We start from the raw sequence: 18,938 nt of genomic DNA, 5'->3' as shown, positions 1-18,938 counted from the left end.
CCCTATGTGAGTCTACTTGTTTCATTCCTCACCCCAGTCTCCAACCTTGAGCTCAAAGTGGTGGCATCCTACACTGCTCCTTTCTTTCTCCACAATTCCCTCAACTATCCTCATTTGTTTCTTTCATGTATAAATATTAGGTATCATTTAACATCATGGCCCCTCCCACTAGCTCCCAACTAGCCCCTCTTGACTTTTGACTTTTCTCCTTTCATGAATCATCCCCGCGACTTACCCCTCTACTCCTTTTGTGAAACACCCCTCTCAACATACCCCTCTGCTCCTTTTTTGAGTTGCCTTCCCAACATTTTCATACCTCATACCTATGGAACCACTTCCCTAAAAAGATGCCTTGGGTCCTCATGCACATCACACCCTGAACCCGCCCCTTAGGCGCATGTGGTAGTATGGCTCTAGATTCTTGATATTGCATGATCGTTTCCAAGTTTTGGTTCTGCCCAAGATCAAAAGGTTGTAGATTTAGAAGGATTAAGAGTAAAAAATATGACTCTATCTTTGTTTTCCTCTTCCATCGGGTCTACTAAATTTTGAAATCGACAAGGCCTCTAATTTCAACCTTGCATGCGATTAGGATTCAATAGCTTAATGCCCTAGATTCTAGGTAATTCATTTTTCATTATATGTTTAATTTTTTTATTATATTAACTTGTTACTTAGTAAGATGCATGTTTGCTTCTTAAATACTATAGACTATAATCTAAATTGTGCAAATGGAGAGGTTTTTGGGGCCCAAATAGATGAGTTCCTTTCACGAGAATCCTTAGGTGTTTACTAGCTTGCTGTTGAAAGGGATCCAGTGGGGCAGCTTGGGGTTTGGATAAAACTCTATTGCTTGGGATTCATGCTTGTAAACCTCTTCTCACACAAATAGGCTTCAAGCTAAATGGTGGTTGGGTCCTTGAATGGGCATCCTACTTTCCTTAGCTAGCCAGGGTACTTTTGGGTACCCATGCTTTCATGGTGGTGACCTCCCTAAACGGTTATTGAGGTTAAGGTTTGGGAGGTGGTATTCATATTCGCTACTAAGGTGTTCTTTGTCTCCATAATAGTTTGAGGGTTCGTCAATGCAGCGAGGCTTAGGGTTCCCTCATCCATTAGTACTATAACTATTCCTAAGGGGAGCTTGATTACCATTACGATCCTTGTTTGCCAGGTATGACAATCCAATCCATGGATGCAATCCCTCCCCTCTATAGAATGGTGATATCTTTCAATGTACCTTGGGGGTCACATAAAACTTACACGATGCAGGTTTAAGAAACTGCACTTCAAAACAGTCGATGATCATAGATTGGGAATTTTTATCACGTTAATGGTTGCTAGAAATGGTACAAGGGGTTGGTGGCCTAATGAGGTTTAGATCTCCCAAGGCATTTATAATTCTATCTCACTTCAAGGTAAAAAAATAGGCACCAATAAAATAGTATAAATATAGATGGTTTGGTGCAAATGTTTTTATATATGAGCCTAAAACTTAAGAAATTTGGGCAAATATTTTAAACTTTCTATCTTATATGGTAGTATGTAGTGTACTTTTCATGAATTTGTCTCCAAAACCCACTAAAAACTAGAAAAATTTGGGCGACTTTTTTTTAAAAACACTTTTCGTGAAATAGCCCAACAATATCAACAAAGACCCCTCTAAAATAGCCCTTGGGCTAAAAATAGCCCCTAGTTTTTTGCTTATCTCAAATGCATCCAGTATGAATAAGGATTTGATTTTGGCAGCATCCAATCATGAAAACCTTGTCCAAGGCTTTTATGGAAGAGTGTCCACGCTTCCAAGAACGTGAATAGAGTCCTCAGAGTTGGCAACATTCCAAAGGGTCTCATATTCTTGGTCCTAATTTGCACCATCCAATATCTTATTACAAGCTCTAGAGATGCTAATCGATGTGTTGGGTCTACGTTGCATGCTCTACAAATATCAACTAAATCAGTCCAAACACTTGTGTATGACTCATTGGCAAGAAAACCTTTCCCCATGGGGATGAGTCTTCCCTATTCTTCCATATTTAAATGTGATTGGTTTCCTAATCATGAACTAGATTTCCATCTCCCATATAAGGCCTTCTGAATATCATGGTGTATGACCCTCTTGTGTGAAAATACATCACCAAAAATGTGTGGTGGAAGCTTTGCCCGAAGGTCTTAATCTTTGCATCGTAAAGGTTTGGTTGTGTTCCTATATATACCTCTCAGTATAATGTTTTGATGAATAAGTGCTAGATTATATGCCAGTTGAGAAACATTTGGTATGGGGGCAATAGGGCTAGTGGTTTCTTTAAAACCCAAAAATGAGTTGTGTCATGGTTCTTCCTGTGGTACTGGTAATGAGCACAATATTGTTGTTGTCTAGGTCTTAGCATTGGACATTCCATACTTGAATGGTTTGGCAATGGCACATTGCACACCATACCATATCTCTTGTGGGAATAGGTGTGGGTGTCCTTCTTGAGGTGTTGGGGTTTTTTATAAGGATTAACTTCAGAGATCTCTTGAGAAAGTTAGAGAATGTCTATATATGAGTTCTTTAGAGAATGAAAGGTTGGCAATCTTGGATTATTTAGGTTGCTGCATTCTTGAAATAAAGAGTTTACTATAGTTTCAATAACCATGGTGATTATTACGTATAAAAAGTACCATCAAGTAGATGGAGATGCAATACAAAGCTTATCCTCTTCTTGCCAATTAGTGACTAACATATAGTAGTGGCATGACCCGTTTACGGGCAAGAGTAATTTTGCATGTATAAAAACAAAAGCTTTCTTTGAATAAAGCACCAAACTTGGCATATAAATATACATCTAGAGTTCCAACCTAATATAATGTTGACAATCTTAACACACCTAAACATGGCTTTAAGACAATCCTCCGCCAACTAGATTATCTCTCCTTAGAAGCCTATATTTTCACCTCCATCTGGTAAAATATATTTAAGATAAAACATTAGCTATTGAAGATATAATTTTCAAAGAAAAAAAGAAGGAGAAGGATAAAAACCTTACAAAACTCATTTGGTGGATCAATATTCGAGGCAAATAGCATTTAAATAGGCTTGTAGATAACAAATCAAAAAATTCTGTATCAAAAATCTAACTTATCAGGCTTTTCATACTCCACAAACATTACATGTACATGAAGTTGATCTGCAAACTTTCGCAATCTTAGATTGTAAATTCCAAGGAGCCCAAAGCTCTTGGTACATAAGTGTCTCCACCATACAAACCTAGCAATAATGTGGGTTCTAAAAAATAAAGATATTCCCTATTGTGAAAAGAATGTATCAATAACAACATGAATTTATCAAATAAAATATCAAAAACTACATAAAAAGCAAGTTTCTATACTGTAAAACACCGATAGTCTCTAATAGTTCAGTAATTAGAGATGTTGTTGCTTGTCCTTACCAAAATGGACGGTCTACAATTGAGCCATGAATATTAAATAGATTTTGAAAAAGAATAATACCTATATTATAGCAATTGTTAAAAAAATTACCTTCAATATCTTGTCCATCTCACCCATAAACAAATGAAGATGATCTCCTTCCCACATCCATCCTAAGTAATATACCCCTAATATCAAATATAATATTCATTAAACTAATCATTTACATAAGACTTTAAGGTCTCTCTCTCTCTCTCTCTCTCTCTCTCTATATATATATATATATATATATATGTATGTATGTATGTATGTATGTTTGTATGTATGTATGTATGTATGTATGTATGTGTGTGTGTGTGTGTGTGCATGTTCAGTAGCTTGTGCAACAAGCAAGGAATACAATAATGGCATTGTACATATAAAAGCAAGTCAGAAGTAAACATTTGCTTATCCAAATGTTAAATAAAACAAACAAGAACTCACCGAGCCCCTTCAGCCATCTCAACAATTTGAACCACCACTTCAGCAATGATGGGGAACTCCCTTTTGTGGATCTACATGGTGGCTATACCTCAATGCAAGTAGATTTATACTTATGGATTCAATATTACCAAAAAGAATAGCATAAATGTGAAAGATTATAGAGTGTAAAGCTCCCACTCAATCATCACAATAAAATTCACGAAAATAGAATTTTGCACAAATTTTTAAGGTAGATAGAGAATAGTTTTGTATATAATCAAGAAATCTTACAACAGTCTGATATGAAGCACTCTTAGAGGAAAGAGTTCGAACCACCCGACCACCCCCAAGCTACCTCACTCGTAGTCTTACTCTCATGAAAAACTCACACTCTCACACTCGCACTCTCAATATCTTCTTCTCTTTTCTCTGTATTCCTCTTTGTCTCACGTCAAAGGCCAAAAGTAGGCCTTTTTGGAGCTTTCTCGATCTGCGTGCCATAATTTTAGATTTGTTGTCCTTTTTGGAAAAAACGTGTCTGGGAAGCTTTCTTCAAATGCGATCATCATTCCCATGAGATTACGTTTTTTTTAACGCTGGGAAAACAACCCTTTTCCATGGTGTGCTATTCATGCCTCCATGATCCGATGAGGATGTTCAATCGCTCATCTCGAACATTCCATCCTTCTCTTCAATTTTGTGTCTCTTCGTCTGAGGCTAAATCTTCATTCTTGACCTCCGTTTAAGACTTGCAATGTCTCGACACGAATATCTAGGCACATTTTTAGTACAAAACCCACTTTGGAGTCACCAAACGGATATAAAATAATGTGAATCATAAAGATTTCACTTAAGAAAAGTTGTTTTATGTACAAAACAAAAAAATTCTCTCATACAAAACTTCGCCTAATTCTACCTCTAATCTAATAAAAAATCACCCACAAAAATGGCAACTACCTGAAAATGACCAAAACCAAAAATTTCTTGCAACACAAAATTTGGTCAAAACATGTTAGATGTCATAATAAAACATTTTACACACTCTATACCAAAAATTTATGAAAATTATTTATACGAAATCATGAAGCGTCGTCGCACACAAGAAGACAACATAGATTGCACATGTCACATCTTTGCAAACTTTCTCCTTCAAATGCTTACTTCATTGATACAGAGATATCTATAAATGTAGTCTCTAGGGTTTGTAAGATGTTGTATCAGTAGCTCGTTCTCTACCTTTTGGGCATAGATTACATTTATATTCTTCAGCATGCCATTTGCAAAACCTCCTTGTAGAAGAAAACATCGGTTGTGAAGACTTCGTTTGAGCCTTCTATACTGCTTTTGTATTCCACATTATGCTTTACACACACTTTCACTACATTAGATGATCTAACACATGACATAGCAACATACAATTGTCCATGTGTGAATACTTGTGTGGCCAGATAAAGTCCTAATACACTCAATGTTGTCCTTGGGACTTATTTATTGACATACCAAAAGCTAACCTTATAGGAAATTCTCCTTTTCATGTCAAAAGGTAATTGAAACATAGTAGGCATGAATGTTATCCTGGGAATAAATACCATGTTCTAATAAATCTAATGTAGAATATCCCTTATAAAATAGGAGGAGATACACGAGTTTCTCATGCACAAAGGAACTTTACATGATGTGGAAGCATTATGAGAGCATTACTAATTCAAATGTACCTAGCAAAAAGATGAAAGAGGAGAATGATTATCATTGATAAAGTCTTCCATGTTCTTAAAAGGCCTCTTGAAAATCAAATCTCTCTTTAAATCTCTGTGGGGGACATGTTGTTCCCATTATTTTGATTGGCCCAAAAAAAAGGTTTCCCTGTGATCACTAGTGGTGTTGTGGGAACGTCTCATCTGCTTAAATGACGGCCTAGCATATAATAGTGTTTCCACTGCCCCCTCGCGTTTTTTTAATTGTAAAAACGACAATTGAAGTCTTTTCTTTCACAATGGTGGTCACGGGTGACAGGGTGTGCAGCACTCTGCTCTAGTGCTGGGTGTGTTCTCGTGGGAGCCGACTCCGAGCACTGCAAGCTTCACGTTGGTATGCCGCATTTATACGATTTGACGTAGGAGGCCTCCATTGTATAAAAGCCCAAGGTGGCAGCGCAACTCCAGAAGAAGAAGAAGGAGATGGCTACCTGCAAAATGGAAACCTTGGACATCCAGGTGCCCGTCAAGCATCCTGCGACGCTGGTGTGGCAGACTCATGTCAAGAACCTCCAGAAGTCGGCGCCCATCGTTCTCCCTGGGCACATCGACCAGGTGGAGTACCTTGAAGGCCCGCCTCTAGCGCCAGGAGGAGTCTTCACAGCAACGTATCACGAATGTAAACACTACACTTTCTCTTGTGAATAAGCTTGATTTCTGCAAAAGCTTACTTGTTTTGCGCTCTCACGTACTACAGCGTTCTCTCACTATGACTACGTCAAGATGCGGTGGGATGTGATGGACCATGATAACCATTGCTTCAAGTGTACGCTCGTGGACGGAGGCGCCCTTGGAAAACACTTCGCTCACTTGGGCTACTTCTTCAAGATCCTGCCTGGTGCTGACCAGGGCTCCTGCGTGATGCACTTCACCGTGGAATATGAGGACATCGGGGAGCACACCTTCCACGACGTCATCAAGGAGGAAGTTGAGAAATTCTGCAAATCCCTCGAGTCACACCTCAACTCAGACCTTTGAAAGATCATGGGGGCGTTGACACGTTGTAAAATAAAGGTGCTTGCTCCTTAGATAACAGGTTATGTCCTTGCTGCTCTTTGTTGTTGTATGGCCACATAGGCTAAAGAGGTCTTCTATCTAGTATTCCAATGTTTCGACTCTAGATTGGTGAGTTATAATAAACCGTTTGTCTCGTTTTTTGAGTTGAACCATCCATCCCCACATCTCTCGAATCAGGCTTGCATCTCAAATCACTACTACATGTATGCTCATATCATTGTCTCTCAAGCAAACCTTTGTGCATATTGAATGAGCACTATTGTAATGATGAGAGTAGCCTCATGCCGAAGCAGGTTCAACATACTTGTATACATAACACAAAGATAATAATACGCACACAACATAGACAAGAAGCGTGTAGAGGAATAGATGAAGTTATTGTCGAGTACTATCGAGAGTAATTTTTTTATACCCAAAGAGAATGGAGCAACCCTCGTGAATACAAATAATCAATACTACGATGATGGTAATGAAGCAATCAAAGCTTGAATTAAGTGTAAAAATAAGAGAAATTTTAATGCCTCATTGGTAAGCTCCCTCCATATATTAAGGATGTGATTCACTACTTGATAGAGACAAAGGATCTTAGAGCTCGTAATTTAAAGGGAGTCAGTAATTCAGTGGGTAGTAGTGAAAAGGTGAGAGGAATCGATTGGATGAGAGAATCAAGGGTAGCATGAGTAAATATAAAGGTGTGGAAAGATTCTAGGAAAATTTACCCCCAGATGTAGGGGAGGTAACACAAATCAAGGAGAAATCAGTGGGATTAGATGCTTGGCATCTTGTGGATGTAAAATCCATAAATTGAGGCATTGGCCTAATGAAAACTTTCTGGTTTTTGAGTATCCATGTCTACATTAAGCTATTAGATTAATTGTGCACTAATCTTATCTTAATCTCTTTCTAATTACTTGCTAATCATGGTGATCCTTGCATTCGATCCACCATAGCTCATCACATTGCTCTACAAAATCAACAAAAGACAAGCTATTCCAAGGGAAAAAAACATACTAATTAGGAGGCAACAATAGGAAAATATGCACTACAATTATAATATAAAAGGTTATAAAATGAACAATTGTCCATATCCTGGATGATATCTGGGGAGATAACTTCCTATCCAAATCAGACCAACCATATTATTGAGGACAGAAAAAGTAAGAAGGGTGTTTTATCAAAAGGGTGGGCTAGCCCCATGAGATATGTAGGAAAGAAGACCTATGTAAGTAGGAAGACTAGCCCAAGCTACGTGACTAGTGCCTCAAGTCCCTAACTCATAGTCCTTGACACTGTCTCTCTATGTGTCCGAGGCTACTACTACAAGTGCTCGTAACTTTGACTAAAGTGCTCACACATACATCTACCACATGGCCTACATCATCGATGGCTCAGAGGTGGTTTTACTCTATTGGGGCAGGTTACATTGGGTTGTGGGGTTTCTCTCTCAGAAAAGATGTTCTCACTCCTCTACCTTAGGAGTCTCCATGAAGTTTGCCGATGCCAATCCTTCTTCATTTGGTTTTTTGTAGTAGTCTCTAACCATGTGTCATGGCTTCCCATAGTTGTGGCTAGTGAAGGTCCTTCCTCCTCCCCTGCCTCTTCCTCGTCCTCGTGCTCATGTGAGGCCTTCTCAGGTTGTTGGGTCCACTCCTTTCTTCTCTTCTTTGACCTTGTTCTCTTTCTCTAGTAGAGTTCCTTCCAGGGATTTAATATTCATGTGATCACAAGATTTTTTGTGATAATAACACATGTGAACAAGTTATTCACATGTTCTCATGTTACCATTCACAAAATAACAGGTCACTTGCCATTTGGGAACCCCTTAAAAGCTTGGCTACACATGGGAATAAGCTATTCATATGTTCTCATGCTACCATCTTCACATAATAGCAGGTCAATGGCCACCTAAGAAGATTTTGTATGCCCGACAAAAATAAAAATTTTAGGCCCTTGTGAAAGCTTTGTGAATATAACATGTGATCACAAGATTTTTTGTGTTATTAACATGTTCACATGTTCTCGTTTACGTCAGTGAAATCCCTGGAACTTCCTTCTATCTCATGCAGCTTCAAATCTCGTACATTCTTTAAGGTTGCCACAATGTTCTCATATTCTCCCTTGTCCACACTCTTTAGAAGCACTGCTAGTGCCTTGCCATCTTCTACTTTCTTCCCAATGGCTGCAAGTTGTTGTTTGATGCTTTTGTATTTGTTCAAGTGTATGGTTAGAGGTTCACTTTCCTTCATGTCAAGTTTGTAGAATTGCATTACTAGCTTTATCTTTGAATTCTTTGCTTGAGTGCCAAATAATTTGTTAAGTTTATCCCATGCATCTTGAGCTTGTTGTATCCTTGCAATCAGGTGAATGAACTCATCATTTAAGCTAAGTGCAATGAGTCCTAATGCTTTCTCATTTTTGTTCTTCCACTCATTCTCACCATTCTCCACTAGACATTCGTCTCTTCCCTCAACTAGCCCCCATAGATTCTTCCTCATGAGCAAATACGTGGTTTTTGTTTGCCATGTATGGAATTGCTCCCCGTTGAACTTAGCTACTTCTTGTACAATGCTCATGATGATGTGAAGGGGTTCTTACCTCTCTTGATCCAATTCAAGACTCAAGGAAACTGTCTACCCTTTTACAACTCCAATCTGATGTTTAATGATGATTACAACACGTTTACAAGCATGAATACACCAGAAAATCGCATAAAGGCAAGGATAGTTGGTTTGTACTGGATGGTTGGGATATCAAACCAACTTCAAATTTCAATATAAAGTAATAGAGATATGTATCAGATACCCAATGGTAAGTTTGAACCATCAATTGCCTCAAAATACAGTGATTAGTGTTAATTAATTATTAATTAGTGAGATTAATCTCTTATTTTGTGTGCAGAAAATAGAGTATATGGGGAGGCTAGATGCATTAGAGTTCAAATGAGCTCAAATCCTTTGAAAGGAATCAATAGAAGTTAGTCTAGTAGAGGAGAAAGTCCAAGAACATAAGATTTGACCAAATATTGAATACTTAATCTCAATTTTACCAAAGTCACTTGTAGATTTGATGCCACTTCTCCTTGACAAATTTTTGAAATCTGAGATCATAGGCATAAACTCGGCATAAAGAGCACCCTTGAAAACCCCTGGGACTGAGAGGAATTAGACACTACTGCCATTTGTGGAAGAGTAGATCTACAGTTTACTTCAAAAAACCGGCACCTCCAAGTCAACGAAAATCAACAGCTTCTCCCAGCGATTGGATGCATTGATGCTTCATGCTGATGCGTGAGGGTTGTGCCTAGGTATGGATAAGAGCTTTTTAGTTAATGTAAAGGCTGGAAGGAGATCAAGAACCACCACTAGCTGGGGGTGCAAAGGATTAGTTCACTAAAAATGAGGATTATCTTCTAATTATGATTAGCAAAGTGATTAAGCTTAAAAATTAGCTGAATCCTAAGCTTGGCTCTGATACCATGTTAATTTTGCAGCAATGTGATTTTTAGAGAAGGGGTTTTTTTAATCGATTTTTAAAAATAACTCGTAAGTACATAAAGAAAAAGGGGTCATTTTATTCATGAAAAATTCGTAGGTAAGAGTTTTTTAAATGTTGAGATATCGACCTTAACTAGTGCTACGATGGACATTGATGACCTGCCTGGGTGATAGCTTCCGCACTTATGTCACTGGAACGGTTGGTGCGATTATGGTTGATATGCCACTAATGGATGACAGGCTATGTGACAGTCACTTTGAAGTACTAGAGTTATGGCATAGTTATAGCGCCAGCTCATATAGTCGGGTTCACACTACCGACCGACCATTTTGTATGTTGTTGTAGGAGAGTAGTTTCCCTTTATGTATGTACTCTTATCTTTTAGTTATATGGTTGTAGAGAAGAGAAGAAGATAGAGGAAAATTCAATCATCCTTCTCTCTCTTGTGTCTTGTGCTTTCTTGTGTGTGTGTATATTTGCTTGGAAGGAACTCAAGCTCTCTCTCTCCCCCACATTCTCTACCTTCCGTGCTACTACACCTCCTCGTTGCCCACGCATCCCCCAAGTGACCTACCCGCCACCACTCATCCCTAACCCTCGTGCACCAACCACCAAGGCAGCAACCCTCGTGAAGCATCCTATTCGCCCTCCCCCAACCTCGCAATCGTCTTGTTCTTTGCTATAGATGTGGGGAATATGGTCACTACGAAAGCTCCTATCCTCTTCCTAAAGGTGCTACACCTTGCCAAAATTGTCAGGAATCCAAGGATCATTATACCTAGGACTGCCCCAAGCAAAGGGAATCCACATCCTCCAACTTCACATTTTCGGCTCCCACCACCCACTTAGTTATCCATAGGACATACTCAATCTCTAAGACATCATCCATCCACTTGCCAACCTTCCTCTCCCACTCTTGGAGTGTCCATCGTCACAAACCCAACACCTACCCTTGAGGATGCTCCACCATCCACCATAGTGGTCACTAGATCACAAAAGAAGGTCATGCCTAAAGAGCAACAAGATGATGAGCCAGATGATAAAGCCCTACCCATTCCCTGCATACTCACATAGATCAGTCCTTCTTGCAGGCCTTCGAGGATCTCCACAACTAACCTTCCGTATCAGACAAACCACCTACTCCCTCTCTTCCACATTTCCAACCATAGCTTACCCCTTTCTCGGTGGAGGATCAACTCAAGGGGAATACCATGTCAGTAAACCTCTTTGATCTGCTTTGAATTAGCCCGAACATCTCACAATGTCTCAGTACACTATTGGAGCAACTCCATGGTACATCCACCAATTCTAGTTGTGGAGAGTATGGTGGGTTTCCACTTCCCTCGGGTGTTCCCATTTGCATGGATATTAGCCATGCCAATCCCACTCTTACAAACTACTAGAGCCCCTACCTTTCGGTGGAGATTCATGATACCCCAATTTCTGGGAGAATTGTCGACGGTGGCTCTAGGGTGAATCTCATGCCGTAGTTCACAGTCCATGGAGTAGGCCTCAAGGTGACGCGCTAGCCAATTTCTATGTTCAGATGGCCGACCAACATGAGGTGACCCCTATCGGCTTAGTGGAAGGAGTCAGCGTAGTCATCCACATGATTCCATTCTTACTTGACTTTGTGGTGATTCGGCTTCTTGAAGTTAGAGGAGCCTACTCTTTACTCATTGGTCGTCCATGGCTCAAAAGTACATGTGTTCTACACAATTCAGGTTCCGACAGATTGTGGATTCCTCAAGAGCATGGCCCACAAGAACTCAAATGGAAGGAAGTTCTGGATCAAGGAATCCATGGTGCCACAATAGACCCCATCTCTTCTTCCACCTCTTCGACAATCACTTTTTGGCCGACAATAGAAGAAGGCCTTGTTCCCCATGGTGATGAGTCGAAACTTGTTGACTGGCTCTACGCAGTAGAAAGCCTCACATCCTACATGGTGGCAATCAATGTGGAGAGCCCCCAAGACAGAGAGCCAAATGTGCACACTCAAGTGCCCCACTTGGGAGGACCCATCTCAAATCGAGCTAAGCATTGAAGAAGAAATTTCCTCTGGCCCCCATACCTCTACCCCATTGCCAAGTGTGGCCAGTTCCACCACCCTCCCCATCCCCACTCCCTCATCGACATCAGTGTTCCTATTGGCACCTCTTCTACCCACACCACAAGGGCCACTCATGAATCTCCCTCCCCTTCTACACATGCCATCATAGCTGCCTTGGATCCTTGCCATGCATACTTACCCATTTCCTAGCTATCGTCCCAACCATTTTACAACCTGTAGCACCATAGGTCACTTTGGTAGGCAAGTGCCACCTACTATCTCTAACGGCCATGCCTATAACCCTCGTCCCATTCTAGTACCAAACAACCACCAGAAGCAGCCAACTCCTATCACCTCCACATGTGGGAGTCTTTCCTTTCACTCCACGCCACCATTTAGCACCCGATCACCATCTCTGCAACAAGTGGGGCATGCCAATTTGTCTAAAACCAGCCATAACATCAACTCTCAATGTAACCCAACGCAAACCCCGCATGTGGAAAGTCCTCACAAGCTATGATCCAAAAGGGACACTGTCTACCTTGCTTGTCTAAGCAATATATTAGACATTCTCAACAATGGTCTAATATCAGATGTTGCCTTTTTTGTATAAGCCTTGTGCTGTTACCTCTTTGGCTTTATTGGTGGGGCGCATGTGGAAAGTCCTCAGAAGCTATGATCCAAAAGGGACACTATCTACCTTGCTTGTCTAAGCAATATATTAGACATTCTCAACAATGTTCTAATATCAGATGTTGCCTTTTTTGTATAAGCCTTGTGTTGTTACCTCTTTTGTTATATAGCTGTTGCACTAATTCTCTCTTTTGGCTTCACATAAAAGCGGTAAACTCTCTTCTTCTTTTGATTGCCTACAACCTTGGCAAGCAAGTTTCCCTCTTAGTCTCTCTCCACAACAAAAAGAAAAAAAGAAAAGAAAAGAAAAGAAGAGCCTGGTTCATCCTCTATGCCTTTGGTTCAACCGGCAACCCCTCTTTCCCCACTCGTAGGTCTCATCCACTACCCCCTTCTTTGTGTGCCATCATGAGTCGTCCCTTTCACCCTCTGTTGGGACGTCCTCTCCACATTTGAGAGATCCACCTGGCTATCTAGAGGATGTCCTTTTTAATCCATCTCGAGGATGTAATTTTTTAACCCATGTGGAGGAAGTCCTTTTTCACCCATGTGGAGGATGTCCTTTTTCACCCATGTGGAGGATGTCCTTTTTCACCCATTGGAGGACGTCCTTTTTACCATCCACTCTTGGTGGACATACTCGCCAATTCTCTTCTGGTTTCTTCCTTCCACACATTCGTCGATGACCATCATCATCTTCCTGGTGGCAATCCCACCTTCGCGGATGTCTTGGGGCGGACACATATCGAGGACGTCCCTTTTCCATCGACCCATCTTGGCAGACGTCCTAGCGCGAACACATCTCGGGGACGTCCTTTTTCGATCGACCCATCTTGGCACACGTCCTAGCGCGGACACATCTCGAGGACGTCCTTTTTCTATCCCTTGGCGGACATGCTTTTTCCATCGACCCACCTGGCGGCCATCATCTCTCACCTCACCATACCTCACGGTCGTCCTCTTGCAAACTAACCAACCCAATCTAGACCGTCCGCCGCCATCCTTCTCACTCCTCAACTATCTGCCCCAATATTTTGTCCGCCAACCTCGAACCCGCAGCTCCCTGGCAATACTTCCGCGTGTCCTTCCTTTTCCCTCCTAGCGACAACCCTCAACCCGAGTGGCTGTCCCTCAACTCCATTACCCATCAGCTGTCCGCGAAGTCCTCTGCATTGGCTGTCCACCAAGCTCTAAATGTTGTCCGTCTCACCTTCCCTTGGGTCGTCGCCAACAATGCCTCCACCCCTCCCCTTTGGCTTCCCCACCTAACGGCCATTTGACAAACCCTAACCCCCCCTCACGGACATCCCTCCATCTCCACCTCCACCCTCCCTTGCGGCCATCCTCTCCATACTCAACCTCACCTCTCTAGTAGGCATCCCTTCACATCAATCCCCCTCACGACATCCATCTCACCCCTTAACCCTCCTCCACTCACCCCCGCCCCCCCCCCCTCACGGACATTCTTTAACACCCCCCGCCTCCCCTCCCCCCCCGACTGTCGACTCCACCCTCTCGTCGGCCATCAACTCACCCCAACCCCTGGGCTATACGCGAGACCCCATCCACCAAACCCCACCCCCGCTTTCGTCGCCCTTCACCACCTCTTCAACTCCCATCCGCTGCTCTGGTCACCTTGATAGCACCTTCTGTCCTTCCCCTTCAGACCAACGGTCGCCCAGTTCACAAATTTACTGCCACGCCTAACAAATATCGTTTGGCTGGAACACTCCTTCCCACCTTTTCCCTGCACCCACGGATTGGACCCATCTCACCGTCACCTGCTAATCTCCTCATTCCACTTGCTTATACCTCGCTCCTTATCACCTATCACCCACCTATCTGCTTTTCAGCTCTATATTCCTCACCATTGCCGTCGGTCAAAGCCATAGCCACTGGCAATGGGCTACACGGCTCCGTTTCTAATCTCAGAAAATCTTAGTTGTACCACGACAAAAGAAGCAAGAATTGCTAATCTTGTCATAATCAATATGGACACCATTAACACCATGACGAGCCTGATTCATCCTCTAAGCCTTTGGTTCGAACGTCAACCCCTCCTTCCCCACTCGTAGGTCTCATCCACTACGCCCTTCTTTCTATGCCATCAGTCATCCCTTTCACCCTCCGTTGGGACATCCTCTCCACTTTTCATAGATCCACCTGGCGATCTGGAGGATGTCCTTCTTAATCCATCTAGAGGACGTACGTTTTTTTACCCATGTAGAGGATGTCATTTTTCACCCATTGGAGGACATCCTTTTTACCATCCACTCTGGGTGGACATCCTCGCCAATGCTCTTCTGTCTTATTCCTTCCACCCATCTCCGGAGGACCATCATCATCTTCTCGGTAGCCATCCGATCTTGGCGGATTACCTGGTGACGGACACATGTTGAGGACGTCCTATCACCCACCTATCTGCTTATCAGCTCTCTATTCCTCACCATTGCCGTCGGTCAAAGCCATAGCCAACTGGCAATGGGCTACACGGCTCCGTTTCTAATCTCAGAAAATCTTAGTTGTACCACGACAAGAGAAGCAAGAATTGCTAATCTTGTCATAATCAATATGGACACCATTAACACCATGACGAGCCTGATTCATCCTCTAAGCCTTTGGTTCGAACGTCAACCCCTCCTTCCCCACTCGTAGGTCTCATCCACTACGCGCTTCGTTCTATGCCATCAGTCATCCCTTTCACCCTCCGTTGGGACATCCTCTCCACTTTTCATAGATCCACCTGGCGATCTGGAGGATGCCCTTCTTAATCCATCTGGAGGATGTCCTTCTTAATCCATCTTGAGGACGTACGTTTTTTTACCCATGTAGAGGATGTCATTTTTCACCCATTGGCGGACATCCTTTTTACCATCCAATCTTGGTGGACATCCTCGCCAATGCTCTTCTGTCTTATTCCTTCCACCCATCTCCGGAGGTCCATCATCATCTTCTCGGTAGCCATCCGATCTTGGTGGATTACCTGGCGGCGGACACATCTTGAGGACGTCCTTTTTTCCATCACCCTTGGTGGACATCCTTTTTCCATGGACCCATCTTGGCGGACATCCTGGCGTGGACACATCTCGAGGACGTCCTTTATTCCATCACCCTTGGTGGACATACTCTTTCCATGGACCCAACATCTGGCGGCCATCCTCTCTCACCTCACCATACCTCACGGTTGTCTCTTGCTACAAACTAACCACCCCAATGTAGACCATCCGCCGTCATCCTTGTCTCTTTGCTCTCCTCAATCGTCCGCCCCATACCCTCACTGGCTCTGCGGCAATTATTATGTCCGCCAATCTTGAACCCGCATCTATCCGCCAATACTTCTGCATGTCTGCCCTTTTCCCTCCCTAGCGGCTGTCCGCTAACCCTCCTCCCCAACGGCTCTCTTTCAACTCCCTTCCCCATCAGCTATCCACGAAGTCCTCTCCATTGGCTGTCCACCACACTCTCAACATCGTCCGTCGGGTCATCCGCGTAGCAACACCTCTTCGCCTCCCCTTTGGCTGGTCCGCCAACTTTCCCCCTAACGGCCATCGGACAATCCCCCCTCCCCCCCAACGGACATCCCTTTATCTCCACCTCCACCCTCCATTGTTGCGGCCATCCTCTCCATACTCAACCTCACTTGTCTAGTAGACATCCCTCCATGTCAATCCCCCTCACGACATTTGCTTCATCCCTTAATCCTCCTCCACTCACCCTCCCCTCGCAAACATTCTTTCACCCTCCGCCCGATTGTCCACGCCAACCCTCTCATCGGCCATCAACTCACCGCACACCCTGGCCTATACGGTAGCCCTCCCCAAGCTATCCGCCAAGCAAGACCTCTCCCCTCGACGACTGACCACTCTGGTTGCCATTCACCACATCTTGAACTTCCCATATGCCGCTTTGGTCGCCCTTCACTCACCGCTCTGCAGTCGGTACACTTGATAGTGCCTTCTGGCCTTCTCTTTTGGACCTACGGTCATCTAGTTCATAAATTTACTACTACGTCTCTGTCCACGAATACCATTTGGCGCAGCCTTGTATCGCAGCCCCTTCGTTTGGCTAGAACACCCCTTCCCACCCTCTCTGCCAACCCCGGATTGGACCCGTTATTATGTGCACATTATATGTGCATATACTAGGAGACTAACCCAATCTAGGCATATGAGCATGGGAGCATGGAAACATGCTCTAGTGGGGCAAGGATTAGACCTAACTTTGGGTTAAGATTAGGGTCAAGTAACCAGGGGTCACACATGGAAATGGAAGGCCAAGAGTCACTCTGGAAATGGAAGGTCAAGAGTCACTTCAGTGATCTCCTATTATATAATAGGGGCATGGGGCACTCTCAAGGGATACTCTCTTGTGTAGAGCATAGTATTCGTTTCATGTGATAACTAATGAGAATAGCAAGAGGCAAGAACAAGCAAGAAAAGAAGTACATGGGTAAGAGCATCATCATCTTTTTTCCTTCTTGGTTTAGGTGTATAACACCCCTCGGTAGCTCCGGAAGCTACACATGTCCGATTGAGGAGCTTGGAGGTGTCTGTGTGGTATGTAGTACTTTTTATTGTAGTTTTAGAGAAAGAAATGTGTTTCGAGCGCGTCTCGGTCACTGCAAAGTATTTTCAATAGTTTCAGGAAGTTCTAGTTGAGAATTATCTCGAGTCGAAATCTGGTTTTTACAGTGCAGCAGTGCATTTTGGGAGTGCAGACAGTGTTTGCACATGTATTATTATCATTGGGTGCATGTACATGTACTTTGGTCAAATATGGTGTAAGATTCCTCCCCAGCCTCTCAAGATGTCTCGTATCCTCCCCTGTAATCAAATCCCTCTTCACAAATATAACAGATCTTGTTTCTACCTGTTTTGGCCTAGAGAGAGAAAATATTTTAGAGAGAGATTATTCAGATTTTAGATATTTTTGGATAGAAAAATATCTCTTCTTATTAAAATAAATTCTCCCAAAACAGAACTTCAAAAAGATTTTCACAAGGTGCATTAGAAATCAATTATAATCTGTTCAAAAGGCCTTGTCCTAGGGGTCCAGATTTTTTGAAAATTTTAAAATAAGGTTTTGAGGGACCAATCAGATTCATCCAAATGTATGGAAGAGATAAATAGAAGAAATAAAGAAAATCCCCTCCAAAAATGAGTAATTACTCACATAAGATGAAGAGTGGACTAAGGACGAAAGGAAATACTAAAAAAATAAATTTTTGAGACCTCAGAGTGGGGATTCCCCCTCATGAAGGAGGCACCTATTTCACATGTGTGGTGGAGTTTTAAATTCTCAAATATTGAGATATTTCATCTCTCCTCTCTCCTAATTCAAGTCGAGTTCTAAAAAGTAAGCTAAAATGACTCAAAATGATCAAAAATTGACCAAACTGATCTGGAAAATTCTAGAATCAGTTTGCTTGGTTAGAAGCTCACTTTTTCCTATAAATAGAAGACTCCCCCTTTGTTGAAAATTAATAGTGTTTTATGCAGTGTTACTCTACTCCTCCCTAGAGCCAAAAACTGTGAATTTATTAATAATTCATTGGTTTTTGACCATTCCCTCTTCTAAAGAATTGGTGGTCACCACTCTTGTTGCTGCAAGCAAGAGTAGATCCCTCAAACCATCAAGCCAAAGAAAAGCTCTCAGAAGTTCGTGTAAGTTAGAAATCCTACTTTTTCTTTATTCTTTTAATGGTTTTCTAAATTTTGTTATCTTTAAAATGATAAACTGATGCTATGCCTTGTTGAAAAGGCTTTCCTCCTCTCTTCCTTCTTAAATTCAGCCCTTCTTTATCCTAGATAAGTAATCAAATTGTTAGAATTAAACTTTTCATATTGTTTCTCTTTTAAAAGTGGAATTCGATTAGTTTAGAATGCTTTAAACCATTTGGGGATAATTTTTAAGTAATTTAAGGATAGAAAAATTTGAAAAATGGTCAAACATACAAAGGAGGTTATAGCAAAAATTTCTTAAATTTTGTGAAATAAGTTTTATCTTTTATTATTCAAAATGAGTAATCCCCACCAATTGTGTATTCTAAAATTGTTATTTTCATTCTAGGCATAGAAAAATACATAGTAGAAATATTTTTATTATAAAAGTGT

General features: G+C 42.0%; 1 protein-coding gene across 1 annotated transcript; it reads left to right on the top strand.

Annotated features, from left to right (window-relative positions):
- Window positions 1-5,911: 5,911 nt before the first annotated feature.
- LOC147606531 (major pollen allergen Bet v 1-M/N-like) lies at window positions 5,912-6,787 on the top strand. The gene is made up of 2 exons (XM_086791954.1): window positions 5,912-6,246; window positions 6,325-6,787. Exons 1-2 carry the CDS (start codon window positions 6,051-6,053, stop codon window positions 6,603-6,605), a joined length of 477 nt encoding a protein of 158 aa, XP_086648080.1. The 5' UTR covers window positions 5,912-6,050; the 3' UTR covers window positions 6,606-6,787.
- The last annotated feature ends 12,151 nt before the right edge of the window (window positions 6,788-18,938 follow it).

This window comes from Cibotium barometz, chromosome 57 (genome assembly GCF_041138505.1).
Source record: "Cibotium barometz isolate CiBa-2024 chromosome 57, ASM4113850v1, whole genome shotgun sequence".
In the NCBI taxonomy this organism is placed as follows: domain Eukaryota; kingdom Viridiplantae; phylum Streptophyta; class Polypodiopsida; order Cyatheales; family Cibotiaceae; genus Cibotium; species Cibotium barometz.
The sequence above is the reverse complement of the archived record's forward strand: the minus strand, read 5'-3'. Positions and strand labels throughout refer to the sequence as shown.

What these genes read in the sequence shown, in the direction of transcription:
- LOC147606531 (XM_086791954.1), top strand. Translation starts at nt 6,051, where the DNA reads ATGGCTACCTGCAAAATGGAAACCTTGGACATCCAGGTGCCCGTCAAG. An exon ending in CACAGCAACGTATCACGAAT is followed by an intron (nt 6,247 to 6,324) that starts GTAAACACTACA and finishes CACGTACTACAG; the next exon opens with CGTTCTCTCACTATGACTAC.